This window comes from Macrotis lagotis, chromosome 1, assembly GCF_037893015.1.
Source record: "Macrotis lagotis isolate mMagLag1 chromosome 1, bilby.v1.9.chrom.fasta, whole genome shotgun sequence".
NCBI classification, from domain to species: domain Eukaryota; kingdom Metazoa; phylum Chordata; class Mammalia; order Peramelemorphia; family Peramelidae; genus Macrotis; species Macrotis lagotis.
In genome coordinates, this window is record NC_133658.1 from 650,539,044 (window position 1) to 650,562,252 (window position 23,209).

Consider the following 23,209-nt stretch of genomic DNA (forward strand, 5'->3'; position numbering starts at 1 on the left):
CACAGAAAGATTGAGTAAAACAATTTTCTGGACCAAGATAACTTGGAAGATTCACATCAAGAGTCTGTTCCAATAAGGGTTGAAAAGAGCCACAGCACAGCCCAGGCCTCTCCATGAAAAACTAACCAGTTCCAACCTTCCAGGAGCAGTCCATGAGGCACTCAGGTTCCTGGGGGCACTTAAATTCATGGCTGGAGGCACTTAAATTCATGGAAGCAGGGTCAGTTTCCAGATTTCTCAGCCCAGGGATTTCCAAGGACAACTTGAAAGGTCAATGGGAAAACTCTACCACACCAGAGCCCAGAGCACAGAGCCCAGGCCAGCCAGAACTCTGGGAAACTGCAGAGCCATCCAACAGCTGCTTCTAGAGGACTCAATCCATGAATGGAAATGGGGTCAGAGCTGACTTCAGGAGTCTCTTTGTTCTCTCTAGGGCAGGACTCTGTTGCTTTGTCCATACGCAGGTCCATGTCATAGTCTGGGTCCCCATACTTCCATAGCAAAGCAAGGACCCTACTCACAGTTCCTGAGCAGAGGGGCATGCTTGTGATTATCCACACCAGAGCACAGGCCAGGAGAGTAGTCAGAGTCTCTCATAATACCTTGAAGAAATTGAGGTCCCTGGTAGGGGGTTGTCACAAAACCCCTCAAAAGCTTGAGAAATTGCATTAAAATAAGGTCATAGACTGGGAAAATGAGCAAACAATTGAAGAAAAAGAATCTGACCATAGACAATTACTTTGTTCCAATGGAGGATTAAAATAGACACACAGAAGATGACAAAGTCAAAGCTTCTGTATACAAAGCCCCCAAGAAAAATAGGAATTGGTCTCAGTATAGAAGAGCTCAAAACAGATTTTGAAAATCAAGTAACAGAGGTAGATGAAAAAATGGGAAAAGAAATGAAAGCAATGCAGGAAAATCATGAAAATCAAGTCAGCAGCTTGGTGAAAGAATTACTAAAAAATACCGAAGAAAATAACATGTTAAAAAAGCAGTTTAAGTCAAATGGAAAAAGTAGTCCAAAAGGCCAACAAGGAAGAATTCCTTAAAAAGTAGAATCAGGGGCAGCTAGGTGGCACAATGAATATAACACAGGCCCTGGAATTAGAAGGACCTGAGTACAAATCCAGCCTCAGACACTTAATAATTACCTAGCTTTGTGACATTGTGCAAGTCACTTAACCCCATTGCCTGACAAAAAAAAAAACTAAAATTTTTAAAAAAAAGTAGAATTGGCCAGCTGTAAAAGGAGATAAAAAAGTTCTCTGAAGAAAATAACTCCTTCAAATGCAGAATGGAGCTACAGGAAGCTGATGACTGTGAAAAATCAAGGAACAATAAAACAAAACCAAAAGAATGAAAAACTAGAAGAAAATGTGAAATATCTCATTGGAAAAACAACTGACCTGGAAAACAGATCCAGGAGAGATCATTTAAAAATTATTAGGCTATCTGAAAAACATGACCAGGAAAAGAGCCTAGGCTTTATTTTTCAAGAAATTCTCCAGGAAAATTGCCCTGATATCCTAGAAGCAGAGGGTAAAAATAGAAATTGAGGGAATCTACCTATCATCTCCTTAAAGAGATCCCAAAATAAAAATTCCCAGGAATGTTATGGCCAACTTCCAGAACTCCCAAGTCAAAGAGGAAATATTACAAGCAGTCAGAAAGAAACAACTAAAATATTGTGGAGCTATAGTCTACATTTAGGACAGGAATTAGCAGTGTCTACATTAAGGGCTTGTAGGACTTGGAATATGATATTCCAGAAGGTAAAAGAGCTTGAATTACAATCAAGAATCAACTATCCAGCAAAACTGAACATCCTCTTCCAAGGGAATGTTGGACATTCAATGAAATATGGAACTTTCAAACTTTCCTGTTGAAACAATTAGAGCTAAACAGAAAGTTTGATCTTCAAGTACAGCACTCAGGTGGAGCATAGAAAGGGTGAACAGGAAGGCAATGATGAGGAATTTAATGATGTTGAGCTGCTTAGATTCCTGCATAGGAAAATGATACTGATCTCTTATATGAACCTATATATAGACAAAGCACAGGAGGGAGCTGAATATGAAGGTATAATATATTATAAAGATGAAGTCAGTGGGCGAGAAGGGAATGTACTGGGAGAAAGGGAAAAGAGAGATAGAATGGGCTAAGATATTTCATGTAAAAGAGTCAAGAAAAAGCTTTTGCAATGAAGTGGAAGTGGGGAAGATAAGGGGGAATGAGTGAGCCTTCATTATTATTGGGCATGGCTCAGAGAGAAAAATAATATGCACACTCAAGAGGATATAGAAATCTATCTTACCTTAGAGAAAAAAAGGAAAGGAAAGGGGTGAGAGAAAGGGAATGGGGGGTAGGGTAGGTGATAGAATAGAGGGAAGATTGTGGAAGAGGCTAGTCAGATACAACATATTTTTGAGGAGGGACAGGGTGAAAGGAGAGAAAGAATAGAATAAATGGGGTGGGGAGAAATAAATTGGAGGGAAATACAATAAGCAATAGCAATTGTGGGGGTGGGGGAAAATTAAAGCAATTTTTCTGATGAACTTATGATAAAAAATGTGATCCATCCCAGAGACAGAGCTGATTGCAACTGAACACAGACTGAAGTACACTTTTTTTCTCAATTTATTTTCTAGAAGTTTCTCTACCTTTGGAGGAGGGGAGAATTATGTTTACTTTTACAAGACATTTGTAGAAATATGAAAATAAATAAATAAACAAGAAAACAGAGTAAAGATAAAGGTATCAATCAAAAGGCATGAATAATAGAATAAAATGCTTCTAATGAAAAAAAAAATTGTGAGAGTGAGCAAATAATTGAGCCTCTTAGGATCTCAAATTCTCATCCATAAAATGAGAGGGTTTGGCTTTAAATTCATACTCTATGTAAAGCCATCATGTGGAGTAAAATAGTGCATTGTTCACAGATGAAAAAAGGACTCAGGTGGGTAATTATAAGGATTTATAGTAGTCCTGGTCCATTTGGTCTTATGGTCTGTACGGTCCTTCAATAGCTTTTAACTACTCAAAAGGAAGATCCAAGAAGGGAGAATATGATAGGAGCTCATGAGAAGATGGGATAGGTTCCTGGCATTTATTGAATGAACAGGGAAGAAAAATCCATGTTTATACGCCTAGTCCCAAACATATAAACAAAGACATTCACAATGATAAAAGCCATTAGAACAGAAGTTTCCCCAGGGCAGGAATTATGCTTAGCACATATCAGTGGTTCAAGAAATATTAAAGCATGAACCCATTCAAGGGCATTATGAAAAAGAAAGACTCAAAAAAGTAGGGTACAAGATTATGCTTTAAATTTCCATAACCACAACCTTCCATAGTTAAAGTCTTACTTCAAACTGGGATTCAGGTCTGGGTTGCCTCTAATGTATTTGGAGATATACAAGGGCAATTACTTGGCAATTCCATTTCAAAAACTTTTTATCTCTTCTTTGTATTGGAGACAATTAAATTCACTGAAAACTCCTCTTTTATATATTAGTCTTAAGAGGCTTCTACTTCCCTTCTAAAGTGCCCTTAAAGGGACTCAGACATGAACTGTTCTCCCAGTGGTAATTGCTCCAAAGCAATCTCTCCAAAGTGGAAAGACCATTCTGCATGTTATTAGTGACATTCTCAAAGTAATTGCCTATCTCCCTTAAGTGGAAACAGAGCTTTCTGCATTCTTTGCAAAGACAGACTGACACATATGAGAGATATGTAACTGAGATGAGCTAATGACATTTAGAACCTTTCTGAGGAGAATGATGGGAGTGCCTATTAAAGAGTTCTTGATCCCACTTCTTAATTAGACTGAGCAGTTCAAAGCAAGGTGCAAATCAAATGAGCTTTCATGATCAAGTTCAGCAAAATGGTTTCTCATTTGGGTTTGGCAAATTGAGAACCAATATATGTCTTTGTGCCCTTGTCTTTAGTGATCAATATACAACTTCACTTAGGCAAAGTTGCTATCTACATTATTTTGGGGGGGAGGGGGAAACAAACATGTCCCAAACTCTGTAATGCTTTTAGCATACTCACCTTGCCCTGGTGTCATGTAACTAGATAATCAAAGAGTAGTATTAACTTTGAAGTTTTCTTTCTAGCATGAAAGAAAAGTCTGAGAAGTTCTCATGCTCACCATAGTAATGCAATCACTGTTGGCTAAGTTGGAATAATCACCTTGCAAAGAATAAATACTTTTTAACATAACATTAAATCAATGAAAGGCAATCAATCACAGATGCGTGTCAGAAAAGGAGCCAAAATAAATGCTTGTACAATTTTTTTTTCTTGAATTTAACAAATAAATATCTGAGTATCCTTGGGCAAGTTTTAAAATCCCATTCTTTCTGGAAATTCCCAAACCAACCAAAGGAAAGATGATAAAGGATAGCTTTCTCTAATCTTTTGTCTAAACAGGAAATTCCTGTGTCCTCTTTTTTGATGACCATTCCAGTTCCATTCATATACACGATTGTTCTATAATAATAGCAAAAATAATATCACAAATTTACATAGTATTTTACCTACAATAACACTGATAGATAGATAGTACAAGTATTACTTCCATTTTATAGATGAGAAAAATGAGACTCAGAGGAAATAAAATATGTCCAAGGTTAAAGACTAGTAAGTAGCAGAGTCAAGTCTCTATCCAATGACTTGACCTCATGTGTGAGAATTTCTTTCCACTAATAACATGCTATATATATATATATATATATATATATATATATATATATATATGTATATGTATCTGTTTGTGACATATATATAGAAATGTGATATATATATATATATATTCAAAAATTTAAGATAATCTTTTAATTAAAAAAAAACAGAAAAGTTGACTTAGAAGTCCCAGAGATTGGGATCATATCCAATCTCTGACACATTTCAAAGGACTCAGAACTTAAGAGAAATCTCTCTAAAACATTAAGCAACAAATGACTTACTTATCAGTATAAATCTTAGCATTAGACACTCTCAAAAACCACCGAACATTGAATTTAATATTATTTCATCAACACTGACTAAAAACTCCAACTGAAAGTTAATCAAGAATTAAATGTAAATTAATTTTTATAAAATATAGTGAATCTACTGAGCAAGATTAATTTGAATGAAAGTGAGTAAATTAAGAATAATTGATTCTTTTTTTAGAAAAAGATTAATAAAACATGGATCTAGATATTGGAGGAATGTATACAGGAAAGAGAAAAATATAAAAACAAGATGCCTATGGTTTTTATAAAGGAAACATATTCTGCTTTCATATCCTACCCTTCAAAAGCAAGAGGAAAACCTTACCCCCTAAGGTTTCAATCAGTTGCTCGGTGGATGGCTCCAAGTGATTCCTCAAGAGAGTATATATGGACATCACCATCCCTGGAGTACAGAACCCACATTGTGTGCCATGGCCTTTGGCAATCCTTTCCTAGAGGAAAAGAAAACAATTAATGCTTCCATAACAATTTTGTTTATAGAATCTAATAAATAGAATCTTTACTTTAGGTAAAGCTATGTAAAAAATCTTGCTGTGTTATAGTCGGAAAGGATATGATCTTCAGTTCCAGAAAGTTATTTCCTCAAGTAGATCATGACAATTATTTCATTTCAAATTAGGAGATATGAGGGGAGATTAAGAAGTAGCAGTTTAAGATCATCATATTGGTCTATTCCCCATCCTGCTTCCATGTAGAGGGTAACTTGGATGCCCTGATTTGAAAGAGATCTGTCCATAAAAACCATTTCTAACTCCAATGATTAAACCCTACTTACTTTAGAAAGAGCACTTGGGATATATTGTGTTCTCATCATTTTCACGTATAAAATTTTAAATTAGAAGGAGAATATATCTATCTTTGCATTTCATTTCTGAACCTAGAACATATCATAATATGTACTTAATAAAAGTGATTATTAGAATGAATAAATAAAAGATAAACCTCAGATTAGTAGATACAAGTGAAAAGGATGGCTCTCTTGTCATCCTATCTGGAGGTTGGCATTCAGGTTAGAAAGACCACGAACAATGTTTGTTAAGGTTCATGTTAGTAGTTTTTCAGTGAGGAGTCCATGCCCTAAAGGAGCAATAATGCTAACATTCTAGGATTAGAAATTTTAGGACACAATGAAACCACTGCTTAGAGAAGCTACCCCAGGGGTACAGAAAAGAACCAAAGAAAAGAGAAGCTGATCTGGGTTTCAAGCATCAAAATGAAGAAAGGAAGAAGAAGCTTTTTCCTCCAATTATTCTTGTCTACAAGGGACTAAATTTGAGCTTTTCTACTAACTAAAGAACTATCAGTACCTTCTGACTTTCAGTGTCCTGGCCATCTCACTCTTAAGTTTCTGATTCAGCTCAAGACATAATTATAATCATTAATCTATTTGTCCCTGAGATATACCATAAAATTGCTCATTGCTTGTTTTCACATTGAATAAATGATGAATAAATGAACTTTGAATGCAGTTTAAAACATCTTTCAACATTTTTCAGTAAATATTTAAAACAATCTCCGGGCTGCTAGGTGGCACTGTGGACAAAGTACTGGCCTTGAAGTCAGGAGAACTGAGTTCAAATCCAGCCTTAGATATTTAATAATTTCCTAGCTATATGATCTTTGGCAAGTCACTTATTGCCTAACAAAAAAAAAAACTCATTTTTCAAGTCTTCAACATATGGCTAATACCTTAATGAAAGTCACTTATTAGCTGGCTTCTTCTTGGGGAGGAAGGTCAATATTTTAAACATGTGTGATAATAGATACAGAGATGAAGTGGACATTCTGGGTCATCTAGTTCAACCTTCTCTTTTTGCAAGAAGAAAATAGAGTCCAGTAAGGTCACTCAAGTAATAAGTGTCCGAAATAGGATTCGAATCCAGGACCCATGGTTCCAAATTCACTGCCTTTCCTTTGCACCACATAAAGTCTATCTGATTTGGAACCTCTTTCAAAAGAGCTATGCACATCCCTCCTCTACCCCTGAAGCCCTATATCAATATCACCAACAATTCACTGCAATGCTGAAACAATTTATCAAAGAGGTTTTATGTTCCAGGTCACAGATGCAAGATATGTTATGATTGTATTATTCTGTATTCTTACCTGAACAGGATGAATCCTGGTTTTGGTACTTCCAATACCTTCCACAGTAGTGACTGAAGCTCCATAGAGGGAGCATATAGGAATCAAGCACGCTGTTACAGAGTAATGCCTTTAGGTTTTACATAATAAAGAAAAGAAGTATTAGAACAATGAGAGTGGTAATAATTAATAATGGGAAGGAAGGGATCTTAAAAAGTAGATCTTAACTAATAAATAATTAAAATTAAAATAGTATTCAGAATCAAAGATTTAGACCCCAAGATCGTCTCAAATAAATTAATCCATATCTGAGTTCTATTTGGACAAAGAGTTGGCATGGTAGAAAGAGCATTACGTTTGACATCAAGAACACCTAAGTTCAAATTCTGATGAGACACTTCCTATAAGTGATTTTGAAAATTGATTACTTTTCAGTCTCAATTTTCTTATCTGTAAATTGGGAATAATAGCTCCTTTCTCAGAGAATTGTTGTGAGAATTAAATGAGATTGTTTATGAAGTGTTTTTGCAAAACTTAAAGCATTATATACAATTATAAATGTTGCCTATTATTTGCATTTTAGAATAAACCCCATAAATAATATTCTAATATTCTTATTTTTTCAGTTATCTTGCTATGATATATTTCAAAAAATAAAATAATTCCCTTTTCTTGTTTTGTGTTCAACTTTTTAGAATTTATGAATGGTGTATTCAGGTCACAAAGTATATTATCTTCAACCCATTAAAGATCTGGAGAGATTAGGTAGGAATTCAAATGATAATAATCTCAAGTTCCCAAGCCAGTAACAGACTTTCCAGGGGTAACTACATGGCACAGTGGATAAAGTATTGGTCTTAGAGTCAGGAGGACAGGAGTTCGAATCCTGATTCAGACACATGCCACTTACTAGCTGTGTGACCTTGAGCAAGTCACCTACCCCTGATTGCCTCACATCCAGGGTCATCTCCATTCATCTCAATTAATATCTGGCCACTGGAACTAGATGGCCCTAGAGAAGAAAGTGAGGCTATTGACTTAGCACAGCACCCCCCTCACTCAAATCCAGTTCATGTGCTTCTCATGGCATCACCTCCCTGATGTCATGGTCTTCTTTGAGAATGAAGGTCAAAACATCATCATCCCAGAAATACTCATTACCTCTAGGTACACATGCAAATGAATTACTGTTTTCTGAACAAAAGAATGAGGCAAGGCAATTTCTGTCTGGAATTTTGTTCACTATTCAAAGGAGCTACTAGCAACAGCAGCCCCAAGAGTTTCAGTTCTCATTTTTTCCCTGTCTACAAAGACAGTCACTTACCATAGAAAGTTTCTGATTAACTAAGTTAAAGCTTTGAGTTTGGGGGGGGGGGGTTTGTTGCTTGAATCAGGACGCTTTATTCCCAATGCTCTATTTGACTGACTTTCTTTTGTAATCTGGAAATCTAAGTAACAGATTTTATTTTAAATTAGAACAGAGAGGCTTAGTCTTTCTGTAAGCCAGGAAAGATGTATATATAATACAAAAACTTGAGAATGAAATGCTATGAACATTCATGTATATGTATATACACTCATATATTATATATTCACATATATATATGTTTGTAAATATGCATATATTTATATTTGTGTACATATGCAATTATCCCTTCCACACTGAGGGGGTTAGCGGTATGGTATTCCCATGATCTGGAAAATACACATAAAAGTTTTTGCTCGTCCCTTCCTACCAATGAAATTTGATTTTTTTTTCTTTTTCTTTTATAGAACCTTACTGTATAATTTAGGTTAAGCATCTGGTCATAGACTCTGTGTCATCTGTTGACCTTTGCATGTTATCTACAACTTCCACAAAACTCCCCAAAAATGTCTATTAATTTCTTATGCCAACCATGCTACATTGAAACCATGATGGGGAAAGTCACTCGTACATATATATGTATGTGTGTCTTCATCTATGATTTCTTTGATATAGGGAACTCTCAGAGAAGAAATACATTCTAACGATGGAAATTTTCAGTCTCTGTAATGTAATTTTAGCATAATTTGTCACTGAAATGACTTGAGTAGGGTCACACATCCAATGGGTCAGAGGCAAAATTTGAACCAAGATCTTCTTGAATGTCCACTTGCATTCATTAACTATGTATCTAACCTAGGTAGCCTAATTTCTTTGCACTTTCAAAGTGTATTTTCATTAGATGGTGACCTTCCAGTTCTATACCAGGATCCTGTATAATTAACATTTTCCCAGAATCAAATACCAGATTTTCTTGCTGTTGGAGTCATATCTTGATATCATCACTGTGCAGGCTCCACAGCCTCCTCCTCCACAGCCATATTTGGTTCCAGTCAGACGAACTAGGAAGAAGGCAGTCAAGGAAAAGGGGACTAGAATGTTTTCTGAAGATTCTCACCACCATCATGACATAGAAGGAGACAAACTCTCTGAAGTTTCCTGGTTACCTCAAATATAGTGACTACATTTAAGGGAAGGGCAGTTAGAATGTAGCATCTCAATACCTCAAATTTTGTCATAAACCATTTGATGAAAACCATTTGCCAAAGGCAAAAGTCAATTTCAAATATTTCTTTTAAAAAGGCTGAGAATATCATTGGAGTCTGGAACTCTCATAATTCTTTGTTCTGGTTACTTTGTTATAGCCCAAAGCTATTGATCAACATAGAAGATATACTAATTATTTTTAAACAATGAAAAATTAGCAAACAGTCTGGCCCTTTTATAATCCTATCTTAGTTTAATTATTTATTGAGTGAAAAATGTCAATAGTAAAATGATTATGAGTTTTTTTTAAATAAGGTAATGAGAAAATAGTCAGTGAACAACTTTTAGTCTCTATCTTCTATGATTTATCCTATGTAACATTGTCATATTTCTCCTTCTAAGTAGAAGTACAGATTAGGTCATTTCTACTGCTCAGAAACATTCAATGGTTCCCCTCTCCTACACTATAAAGATCAAATTCCTTAGCCTGAAACCTAACCAAACTTCTCTATCCAATCTTATATCCCACCCCTCACTCAGAGCTAAAAGTAAACTTTAATATTTGTCCCACACACATATCTTATGTTTTTCCACCTTGATGCCTTTGCTCACACTGTTCCCTATGACTGGATTAGCTTCCCTGTTTTAATTTCCATTTCTCCCTGAAGGCCAGTCCAAAAGCTATCTTCTCTGTGAATGTTTCCTGGATCCCTACCCCCCACCACCACCACTGCGACCACCACCATAGAAAGAAAGGCTGGACTTTAGTCTTCTCATTGTATTTTGAAATTTTCTCAGGTACCTATATGCCTTAAATCCTACTATAGTTATTATTTGTAAATGTATTTGTGGAGACAATGCAGAAAATTGGAAAGAATAGCAGTATTGAAATCAGAAGTCAAAAGTATAATCATATCTATACCCATTACTAGTTGAGTCACTTTGGACAAGTCACATTTCCTCTCTGAGCCTCAACTCCCTCATCTGTGAAATGGAGATAAAAATTCTTGTATTACCCATGAGGATAACACTTTATATATTGCAAATGTGAAATATTTTATTCTCCCTACTAGATTATATGTTCCTAAAATAAAAGGATCAATGACATATTTATCTTTTCTTCTCCCTGAGAACTTAACACAGCTATTGTATTATGTTCTCAGTGGTGTCAAACTCAGATTGCCTGTCCTGAACCAGACTGACATATATATTTTTAGATTGACAAGTCCTTTTGGTGGAATTAGAGGGAGGGCAAATGGGTAGCTGTTTTGAGCCATGTGGTCCAGGATATGTGGACTTAGAATGAATAGGACCTAGGGAAATTACTAAAGTTTCTAGACCCAGTGTACTGACAGATGTCAGATTTCTGGCAACTATTAACTAAAAAGAATGGGATCATCTAGTGTCAAAATCAGCAAGAGAAAGAATCAACAACTCTATGGCTCTGTCTTACAAAGTTCCAAGGGCAATCATATTAGACCAGCTATAGATAATGTTATCTGCATCCAGAGGAAGAAAAACAAAACAAAACAAACAACAATAAAAAAAAAAACATTCAGAATCTGATGAACTCTTACAAAAAAATATCTTTCCCTTAATCCTAATTCTTTCATACCCAAAATAACTAAACTGTAAACATGTGTATCAAAAATAGATATGCACAATGCTAACTTGACTATTGCCATTGAGTGGAGGGGGATGGGAAGGGAGGGTGGAAGGAAATTTTGTAACTTAAAAATATACATGTGCATATGGATTAAAAAAATAATTAATTAAAAAGTCACCCAAATTAAGTGACTCTTGGTCGCAGAGATAAGACTTTAATGCAGTTTTTCTGATTTTAAGGTCAACCCCTATGCTGTACTACCATGCATCTGTAAATATGCATCATCATCATCATATATATGTCTTTATATTTATACATATAAAAGCATATAAATATTGAATATTTTGCTATTCAAAATAATTATTAATCCAAGAGACAAGAAACTAATTTGTCTCCATTACTTCCTATTTTCCCCTCATCCAACATAGAAAGCACCTTCATCAGTTGCTCTAATATTTCAAATAAATAGGAAAGTGTCTCCACTAATCCCTTAGCATTCTGATAGAGAATTCTGATAGAGAAAGGAGTTGCAAGTCACAATGTATGCACAAATTCTCTGACAGTTGTTACATAGTCACTGCCAGGTCATTTCTATCATGTTCCATTTCTGATTAAGAAAGAGCAAAAGAGTGTGTAGAAAGTTAATCATTTAATTTTTAATGAAATTCAGTTAACTATGAAACTAAGTAAATATTGCAATGCAACTTTTATCTATTTTTTTAGTTTTTGTAATATAAATTTCTAGCATATAAATTTGTTAAACCTTGGAAAAAATAGTCTTAATTTGAACAACTACTGCTGAGACTAATTTTGCCACCTATTGAATTTTCCATTGAGCAAATTTCCCTAGATCATTTTCATAACTTGGTCACACTTTCCTTATGCAGGACTTATAAAATGAGGTTTTTAAAACCAAATGTAAATCATTACTTTATCATTGAATTTCATCTTATTAGTGTAACAGTTACATGGATGATGATATCCTTAAAGACAGCTCTATGCTTCAGGACTCAAAACTGACTGAAAGAATGGGGAACATGGTACTGAAACTTTGCAAAAGGGACTTCCAAGGGTCTTTGCAAAGGGACCTTCAAGGAAGGAGATAGTAAAAGACACACACACACACACACACACACATACACACACAAAGAAAAATTGTAAATTTTTAAGTCATGGCTGAGACTTAGAGTCTCATATACATGTACTTAGATGTATGTGTGTATGTGTGTATGTGTGTGTGTGTGTGTGTGTGTGTGTGTGTGTGTGAAGCCAAATTCACCATATTGCTTTTTTTTGCAAAACTAAAAATTGTTGATAGTGGCCCTCTCCTGGGTGGGACCATTTCTACTGCTCTGGTTTGAGTTGGAATCTTAACTAAAGATTTCACTTCTAGCTAAAGAGTTCACTTACTCTTTTACTCTTGAGTATTCAGTGGTATATTTTAATCTGCATAATTCAGATTTCTGGGTTTTGTTCTTTTGTTGGGAGGTTTTTTGTGGGGGGAGAGGTTGAATGATTTGCCCAAGATCACACAGCTAGGTAATAATTAAGTGCCTGAGTCTGGATTTGAACTCAGGTCCTCCTGACTCCAGGGTTGGTGCTCTATCTACCTAGCTGCCCCTCTGGGTTTTTGTTGTTGATGTTGTTGTTGCTTTGCTTGGATAATTGATTTTACTTACTATTTGTGATTTGTTTAATGGAAACTTTTTCCAAAATCTGTCTTTTGTGTAACCAACCGGAGTTTGATAGAAAAGGGATAAGCTATGGAGGGCAAGCTATGGCCTCCTCTTGTTCTTAAGAGAAATGAGGGAAGTGACTTTCCTTTTGAACTTCTAAATCTCTATTTCTAAAATAGAGATATTTGAGGGCTAGCAGATAGATATGTTCTAGTCTTAGAATATTCTCTTAGAAATTAAAAAAAAAAATCAACTACTCTGAATCAGCAAACAGTCCTAGATGGATGGATTCTTATTATTGGATAATGCCCCTCCTGCCAACCCCAGAAAGGCTGCTAATAGTATATGTGTGGTCCCATCATACTCTCCACTAAGGTGGGTCAGAATTTAGATCACATTTTAGCTATGCTACCCACAAGGTGTTTGTCTATATTTGTATATGTGTATGTGTTTGTTACCAATTACCAAGTCTCAGTGTCACCTATGAGATCATGTTTGCCTCTTTGTTTAAGGTTCTATAGGACATTTGAAGATATTCGTGTGCTTAATATATTTTGTACATTTATATAAATATATGAGCCCCAGACCACTTTGATACTGAAAAGGGCCAAAAATTTACTTTTGGACAATAAAAAAGAATGAGAGAAAGAAATTATCTTTTCCTTGAACAGTAGGGTACCTGAATAAAGTTAAACAAAAACAACTCTGACTTACCAAAGCCTGCCAAAATCTCTGTATGAACAAATACAGTTTTCAAATATTCTGTGAGTAGTTTAGTTGAAAAGTGATCACGAAATAACTTTTGAATAAATTTTTAAATCAAAAGAACATATGAGACCATTAATTTTATTGCTATTCTTGGATTTTATCTCATGAATTATTCTTCCTTTTCTACCAGAATTATTCTTCCTGTATTCTACCTGCTATTTCCTCCCCCCCCCCCACTTTATTTTCTGTTTAAAACCCTCTTTTGATAAGATTTGAAATCTCCAGACCAATATTTTTTACTGACTAAATGAACTACATGCCTGGATAAAAACTCTGAGGAATTGCACCCTCTGGGGAACCAAGTCTACCAAAAGGAGTGGGAGCTGCATAAAGTAAAAAAAAAATTGTTAGATCCAAATTTGTTCTAATTTTCAAAATAACTTTGATATTGGTTCTTCTTGTTTATCTTCTTGTTGATTCCACATTTAACTTAATTCCTTTTTACTAAAATCTAAAAAGGGATAATTATTAGTATTACTGCAAGTATTTAGAATGGAACTGTTTTGGAATTGCTAGACATTTAGGATTAATAAAAATTACTTTAATGATTTTAATAGTAAGAGAAATATATATATATATATATATATATATTAACAGCAACATATAAGCAACATTATTTAAAGAAATATCGACCTTTTGTAAATTTTTGCTTTGATTCAAATGCCACACATTTCTGTGGCAAACATAAGTTACTTTTTCCAAGAAAGTGAAGAAAGGATTTTATTGACACTTAAGTTTTTACTTTTTTGAAAATGAGTCAGACACAGATCCAAAAATATATACTATAGAATCACAATTCTGTTCCCTATCCCCTCCCCCAAACTGAGATTCAATTGCCCTAATTTCCTGAATTAGGCAATGGCAATGATTTTACTTCCATGCCTTTGCAAGGAACTTTCCAACAGGAAGGGAGAATGCCAACACGAAAGTTTCAAAACAGAGCAACAGAATAAACTTTCCCTTTTTGAAATATTAGCAATCATTTCAGTAATATTGGCTATGGTTCTCATCATAAGCACAATACATACTGCTATTCTCTTGGATTAATAGATATCTCTTCTAAGTGATGAAAATCAGATAGATATCTCTAACTGTATTCAACACTGTTGTCTTTTCATCCTGATCTTAAGATGTACTGCATGCAAATTAATCAATCACTGAACAGAATATAAACTGTTCAATTAGATGGCACAATGAATAGAGTGCTGGACCTGAAGTCAAGATATATATTCATGAGTTCAAACCTGGTCTCAAATATTCACTAGCCATATGACCTGGGCAAGTCACTCAATTCTGTTTATCCCAGTTTCCTCATCAGTAAAATTAACTGGAACAGGAAATGGCAAACCACTCAGGTATCTCTGCCAAGAAAACCTCAAATGGAATCATGAAAAATCAGACATGATTGAAACAACTCCATTACAAATTACAGATGCTTGTTTTCCAATTGCTTCATGGTTGTTTTGTTCTTTGGTAATCAAACACAAGCCCAACGATGAAAATGAAAATGATTAATTCTGGGAATCTAGAACTATTACTGCTAAGTGTCTGAGGCTGGAGTTTGAACCTGGACTCTCCAACCACTGTGACCTTATTTATCCATCTATTGTTTATCTGCTCATTTATCTACCTGAAGTTGTTACTAAATTCAATTACCTTTACTGAAATCTCATTGTGTGATTGAAAATCTTTGTGAAGCACACTGGGATTCTAGAATAATAATAGGAGAGACTCAGCCCTGCTATTCAATCCTCTTATCAACCCTTCTCTTCTGAAACCCCTGCCTTAAATATCACTTGAGATCCTATGGAGTTAGAGGAGTTAAAATCAATTGCATCTGTATTCCTAGCTCTTATTTCATGAGAATTAGGTAGAGTGAACTTAATTTGATTTCTTTCTCTTTCTACATGTTGTACAAACAGATTCCTGAATTTCATTGGAATGTGTGATCAAAATGGTAATACTGTGGACTAATAGAACAAAATGTGCTGTACAACTGTAATAAAATATTGCATTGTAAGAAAAATGAATATGAGGAATTCAGAGAAAAATGGAAATTCTTTTATGAACCAATGCCAATTCAAGAGAACAGTTTACCCAATTATTTAATAATATAACTGAAAATATGTCTAAAAGGCAGATAAAGATCAATGAAGAAAAAATGATAATAAAACACATTGACATCCTTCCGAGACATGTCTGACTGCAGGTGGTAAATGCTGTCAAAGAAGCATATTAACTTTATTGGTTAATTGTGTTGAATTGTTTCGTTTGGGGTTTTTTTTATTTCTTTTGTTGAAAAGGATGTGCAATGTAAGGAGAAAAAAGCTTATCAGGCAATTACTGTGGCACAAAAACAAAAGGCATCAATAAAGTGTTTTTTGATTTTTTTTTTGGCAAGGCAATGGGGTTAAGTGACTTGCCCAAGGTCACACAGCTAGGTAATTACTAAGTGTCTGAGGTCAAATTTGAACTCAGGTACTCCTGACTCCAGGGCCCATGGTCCACTGCACCACCTAGCTGCCCTGATAGTGTTTTTAAAAGCACTAAGGCGTCTTCAAGTATCAGTAGTTGGTTTATTTAGGGAAACCCAAACTCAAAGCTGTAACTATCCAATGTCCAGAATTCAAGTCTGAGGGTAGACAAATATTCTATCAAAAGTTTAAAGACAACTTCACCTGCAGGTAAGGCTAACTGAGTCATCTTGGAATTTAATTCAACATTTACTAAGTTCCTATTCCTATGCTAAGAACAGAAGTTTCAGGCTATGACCCAGGCTATATTCTTTTCAACTTGTGCAATTTAGATTCTCTTTTCATTCCTAGGCATAATTAGGATGCTTTCTGAAAAACGTCTATCATGGTTAACACTTCTAAAAACTAGAAGGGATAAGGAAGCTAGATGGTAGATAGGAGACAGAACTCCGAATATAGAGTCCAGAATTGATTTCAAATCTGGCCTTAGACATTTACTTGCTATGTGACTCTGAGCAAGTTATTTAACTTCTATCTGCCTCAGTTTCATCATCTGTAAAATGGGCATAATAATAACACTTACTGCCCAGGATTGTTATGAGGATAAATTGAGAAAATACTTGTGAAGCACTTTGCAAATCTTAAAATACTATATAACTGCTGGCTATTACCAGGTCTTCAAACGATGCCTGTGGTATCAAGGAAAATGCTTCTTGGCTTATGACTACTTCCTTCTTTTTTGAAGATTCCCAAGGTCCTGAAAGGATGAACTGATTCAGGAATGTCTTCTTACTTTCCCAAAGTCTCATTGGGGATGAGTTCACTTATCATCAGTCACAATAACTCAAAGGATTTTATGATCAGAAAGACATTTTCCAGTTCTAGCTTGCTCCTACCCTGGTCTCATCTGCTACTGCCTCCTTTCTCTTCTTTATCTGTTTGTGCTGCTTTAATTAAGCCCCAGAGTCTTGAGCTCTCTTAGGATATTGCATTTTCAACAAGTTAACATGCAAGGAAAATACAAGGAAAGACCAAAGTCTTCCAGAATTTTTTTTCCAACACAGTCATCAAAGTACATAAAAATAAAATAAAATGCCAAATAAAATGGATAAACAAAAGGATACGCTTTTTTCTCAAATAGAACAACAAATTTACTTCAGGGTCTGCATTCTTTTCAATCACCTGAATAAAGGAAGTTTCAACACAGCATTAGGTGAATTCAGATTTTCATTGGAGAGGTTTTTTCCTTTCTGTTTTTTTTTTTGTGATAGCTCATCAAATTATTTCCAGACGAGTAGGGGGTGGAGATTAGTCTTGTTCATTTAATCTGATCAAATTCCATGCCTTTAATTATGAAATTGCAGGATATCATACTGTATTTGGCTTATGATTAACAAACAACATTTGTGGTAACCCACAACATTTCAGATTCCAAAATAAAACTAGTGTCAGAGAAAATAAAGGTTATGAAATACTGTATACAAATAAGTCCTTTTATGTCCTAGTTTCCAATAGGTGAAGAACAAAGGGAGGGACTAAGCAGAAATTATGTTATATTTTCTCTGTTCATCACCTGAGCATCTGAAGTTACATAACCAGAGATCACAGTAGTTGGTATTATAGTATTCTTTCAGACCCTAGGAAAAAACTAAGAGGACAAAGACTGTAGGCATACTCAAGGAAGAGGACTTTTAAAAATACAATTAACATACATTTAAAATATAATTCTGCATTTGATTTGGTATCATTATCAACTCAGAAGACCTTGTGTTACGAAGAGATTCTGATTCATTTCACTCAATGCTGGAGGTTTCTTTGTGTAACTTGTCATGGTCTAATTGTGATATTTGGACTGAGGGATGTGGGAAATAGAGATACTTTCTATAGGGTAAATGAGAAAACTCACCCAACTGGACACCTTTGCTTTCTTTGAATTAAAGCTTCCCTACTTTATTTCTTTCTACTTGTTCATTTGGGTCAGAAATTTTTAAAACATGGATCATTTCACTTAAGGGAGAGCAAAGAACATGTTAATATATAGTAGACAGTTCCTTTTCTAGATTTCATGAGTTCAAAAAAAAAGTAATAACTTTAAAAAAAAGAAATTCAGCCAACTTTTATAAATGCCCAAAGGAAAAAGAGTGAAAGTTACAAGTGAGAAATTAGTTCTTGGTTGCTGACACTTAAGGTCTGGGATTCATGATTAGCAATCTGGATGTGTTGTTTTTTGTGTGTTCATTTTTGTTTTTTCCAAAAGAGTTGTCAATGATAAGGTCTTTAGCGTTTTTTCCCCTTTCCTTAAGATACGGCTTGAAAATTTAGAAAACTTTCAACACTGTAAAATCAAAGCAGCTAAAGAGTTGGGGGTTTTTTAATTTTCTTTTACTCTGGGGCATTTATTGTTGCTGTTGGATATATTTTAACAACTACAGCCAAAGAGCCTCAAAAACTTGAACCCATAATGAGGAGTTCAAGTTCACTATTCAGATAAATAAAAACACAACAATCTTTAGACCTCACAGGAAAACTCACATCTGTACATCTTAATATCCACTCCAAAGAACATAAGCATCTGTACTTCATATCCAGAAAAAGAGGGGCAGGAATTATAAAATATTTTCTCATGGTCATACAGTCAATCTGAGACTTACACACTCTGTATCCACCCCCTCTTCAATTTTTGGCTCACTTGAGATTGGCAAAAGATTTAGTGAAGTATCACTTCTACTTGTTTCTCCTTTATCCATCATTTAACAATGACAACAAAAACTTACCTTTCTTCCATTCACAAAGAAAACCAGTGCATCTGACTTCTCAGGATGAGACATCATGCCTTCTAGATTTTGACATATAAATTAGCTAAAAATCAAGAGGTTCTTTTAAGAACCTGACCTGAGCTAGCATCTGCTATTGTGTCCGGTGAGGAAGAATCAAAGCACTTATTTAGAAATAAGCAACCCGACTCAAAGGAAGAGATCAGATGTATTTTTGATCAGCTCTCTAAGTTTCAGTACACCAATCGCCTCCTGTTCTTAAAATTCTCCCAGCCCTCTTCATTCCCCACCCTTTTCTTCTTCATCATTTCCTCCTCTCCTAAACAAATATGAAAGTTAAAACTAGATTTAATTCTTACATAAGAGACACGGCTTCCTGACCTTCTTACATAAGGCAAACAACTTTCTGCCTTTGGGGCAAATGTATTACTGTTACTTCTCTAGCAGTGAGAAAATATAACAAATGGTGGAACAACTGAAATGACTCAGGACACTAAGCTAAAGTACATTATGCAAACTATTTGCATTCAGTTGCATTTTCACTGATGTTCAATTTAAATAATTAGATATATTATTAAGTCACTATGTAGACCTTAATTCAAAAACATTGAAAGGCAAACAATTAAAAAATAAAGATACTTATTGTCAAATGAAAATAAGACCTAAAGATTCTGTCTACAGAACTGGCTTTACAGTCACTTGGGTTGCTTTTAGGTTGAACTATTTCAAGCACCATTTTTTTTTATTTAACAATTTTGCTAAATCCTAAAGCTAGGATTTCTTGTTTTGATTTTCTGTTTCTTTGTTCAGTCAACTACAACATTTTCTTGTGTTTTCTAAGTTAAAATGTTGATTGTTATATTAAAATGATCAGTTGAATTAATCAAGGATATTTAGTCATTTCTCATATGTTTGTGTGTATATATATCTATTAATGGCAAAATACAAACTAATATCAACAAAACAGAAAGAGGATCAGCAAATATATGACTTGATAGTCTTCTTATGGTCCTGTTCTAAAACAGAATCATTGGTTAATTTAAATAAAAATGTATGTATTTTGTATGGTTGTATGTAAAAGTATTGATTGAATCTGGGTCACTGATAAATGTAATTTTAAACATGAAAATTCAAACAAGCTTTTTTTTAATTTTCTATTAAGAACAAATGACTCCCATTACAGCAGGACACACATAATTTAACAAAAGCATAAATAAAATATGATCATTGATAATATAAATGTAAGCAGACCCTTAATCAGGAATTTCTTAATTATTATTCAGTGTTATTGACATTACTAGGCATTTGGTCTTTTGCTAAATATTAATTTGTGTCTATATATATTTTCTTCACCCCAAGATGTGTCCCTACCCATTAGGAGCTCTGGCTCTGCACTTTAGTTGAATGGCCCCTGTCCTAGAGGAGCCTGACCCCAAAGGGAAGGGAAAAGGATTTTCCTGTTCTTCCTGGTTCTTTATGCCCTCACCCCATAATAAAACTTATGTCTAGTATGTTTGTCAAAAGTATTACAGGTTCTTTGATAAAAGTACTTATCTGTACAAAGTAGTAATCAGGAATAAGAAAACTATTTATTCCCTCTACCAAAAGAGAAATGCCTAAAATCCAAAAGTTTCACAAGTGGACACTGATACCTACTTAAAATGAATTAAAACTCATTGTTTCTATTATAACTCTCCTAGAAGTAAAGATTCTCAAGAGACTTATGGGATGACTGAAGAGATATTTCAAAATCGCCTTGGTCATTTGGTCAGTCAAAAATGGTTTACTGAACACCAACTAAATTACAGCAATTGTGTAAGCATGGGAATACAAAGAAAGACAAAAAACCCAAACCCTAGACTCTAGGATCTGGTGACATTATGCAAATTATATCCAAAAAAAACTATATACAGAATAAAATATAGATAATTGTATGGCAAAATTAGGAGAGACTTCTTGCAGAAAGTGGGATTTTAGCTAGGACATGAAGGAAGTTAGAGACCAGGAGACAGATATAATATAAAGAATTCCAGGCATGGAGGGAGAGATGGTGAAAATAGTTGGATTTCAAAGATGAAATGCTTTGTGTAAGGAACTTATATATTTATACTTTACACATTTGTCTATCTCCCTCCCTTCCCATCACCCTCTCCTTGGCAGCAAACAATAAACTGAAAATTTTTTGTGTACTTTTGTGTTTAACATATTTACATATTAGTCATTTTGTGTTTGATGACTTTGTAAGGAACAGCAATGAAGCCATAATTTACTGAATTGCAGAATGTACCAAGGTGAGTATGGTGTAAAAAGACTAGAAAAGCAGGAGAGTCAGGTTATGTAAGGATTTGAATGTCAGAAGACTTTATATCGATTTGTAGGTGCTAAGGAACCATTGGACTTTATTGAAAGAAGATTGAATGGTTGGGGGAAGTGGGGAAACATAATCAGACTTGTGTTTTAGGAAAATCACTTTGACAACCGAGTGGAGGATGGACTGGATTGAGAAGAAATTTGAGACAGGAAGACCGACCACTAGGCTATTGGAAATAGTGCAGGCATGATGATCAGTGCCTTGCACCAGGATGATGCAATGTCAAAAGAGAAAAGATGATCTTTTAATAGAATTGTTACAAAAGTAAAATTGATGGAATTTGGCAAAAAATTGGATATGGGGGAAGGTAAGAGAGAAAGTGAAGTCAAAGACGATACATTAGGTTATGAGCTTGGGTGGCTTGGAGGACAATCATGTACTGAAAGGTAACAAAAAAGTTAGAAATAGAGGGAGGTTTAGAAGGGAAAGATAATGAGTTCAGTTTTTGACCTGTTGAATTTTAAATGTCTCTGGGACATCCAATTCAAGATGTCCAATAAGCATTTGGAATTTGAATGGAAAGAGATTAGGACTGAATAAATTGATCTGGAAATAACCAACACAGACATGACCAATTATTAAATCCATGAAAATATAATACATCTTGAATCTCTATTATCAGAGCATCATATCTTCTGGCCAGTAATGCAGGCTCATCTTCCAAGTAGTGCTCTTGCTAGAAGTACAGCATCCTACTGGTCAAAGCATTCAATTTTAATGACATCTTGAACTCACAAGATAGCTGCCAGTGTTTTATTTCTCAGAATAACTATTCAGGGACCAGGGAGAGAAATGCAAAATAGACAAAGTAACCAGCTTCTCAGCAAAATGTTGATCCAAGATAATTCTAAAAGACTTGTGTTGAAAAATGCCATCCACATCCAGAGAAAGTGGAATCTGAAAGCAAACCAAAGAGTGCTATTTAAAAAAAAAAACCCAACCCATTATCTTATTATGTAATTTTGCTATCTCTTATTCTTTATTTTTTTTCCTTAAAGATATGATTTCTCTCATCACATTTAACTTAGATTAATGTATACCATGGAAACAATTGAAGATTAACAGACTACCTTCTGTGGGGGATGGAGGGAATCAAGCAAGATTAGGAGAAAAAATTGTAAAATTCAAAATAAATAAATATCCTTAAAAAAAGAGAGTACACAAAAACCTAAAAGGGGGGGGGGGGCAGTTAAGTGGCACAGTGGATAGAGCGCCGGCCCTGGAGTCAGGTGTACCTGAGTTCAAATCCGGTCACAAACACTTAATAATTACCTAGCTGTATGGCCTTGGGCAAGCCACTTAACCCCATTTGCCTTGCAAAAACCTAAAAACATAAAAGAGTACAATTTTCCCTTTTTAAAAATTTGCCTTTTTCCTTTGTGTGGTTTTCCTTTTGTTCTTATTCTTTCACAGCATGACTAATATGCAACTATGAGTAACATGATTGTACATGTATGACCTATATCAAATTACTTACTACTTTAGGATAAGGGGAAAGAAGGGGGTGGGAGAAAACTTTACAAAAATGAATGCTGAAAATTATCTGTACGTATAATTAAAAATTTAATTAATTTTTTAAAAGAAAGAAAAAGTAACTAGAGACTTGAGATTCTTTATCATGCTTACATAGACAAGTAAAGATTTTTCCTGCCATGTATGTATAGCTACCAAAACTGCTGAAGGGGAAAGAAAAGGAAAAAAATCCTTCCTTTCCTTGCTAGGAGCTCAAGGGAGAGCTGGCAGAATCCCAATACACTCAAAAAAGAAATAGAAATAGAGATTTTGTCCTCTCCTTTTAAAGTTTACTGGGTGAGCAATTTTTTCTGTTTCAGTCACCAGTCCTCTTTGACATAACCTACCATCATGGGGACTAATGAAATAAACAGTTGCATCATTCTAAAAGAAAAATCCTTTCG

General features: G+C 34.7%; 1 protein-coding gene across 1 annotated transcript in view; it reads right to left on the reverse strand.

Annotated features, from left to right (window-relative positions):
• LOC141507572 (aldehyde oxidase 3-like) overlaps positions 1–19,195 on the reverse strand; it is a 110,098-nt gene extending 90,903 nt beyond the window's left edge. The window contains exons 1-5 of the mRNA XM_074215354.1: positions 18,923–19,195; positions 17,273–17,330; positions 9,383–9,479; positions 7,134–7,242; positions 5,332–5,458 (exon numbers count right to left, since the gene is read on the reverse strand). Coding sequence (XP_074071455.1) covers positions 5,332–5,458; positions 7,134–7,242; positions 9,383–9,479; positions 17,273–17,330; positions 18,923–18,979 — 448 coding nt within the window. The 5' untranslated portion in view covers positions 18,980–19,195. The remainder of the gene's footprint in view (positions 1–5,331; positions 5,459–7,133; positions 7,243–9,382; positions 9,480–17,272; positions 17,331–18,922) is intronic.
• Between the last annotated feature and the right edge of the window lie 4,014 nt (positions 19,196–23,209).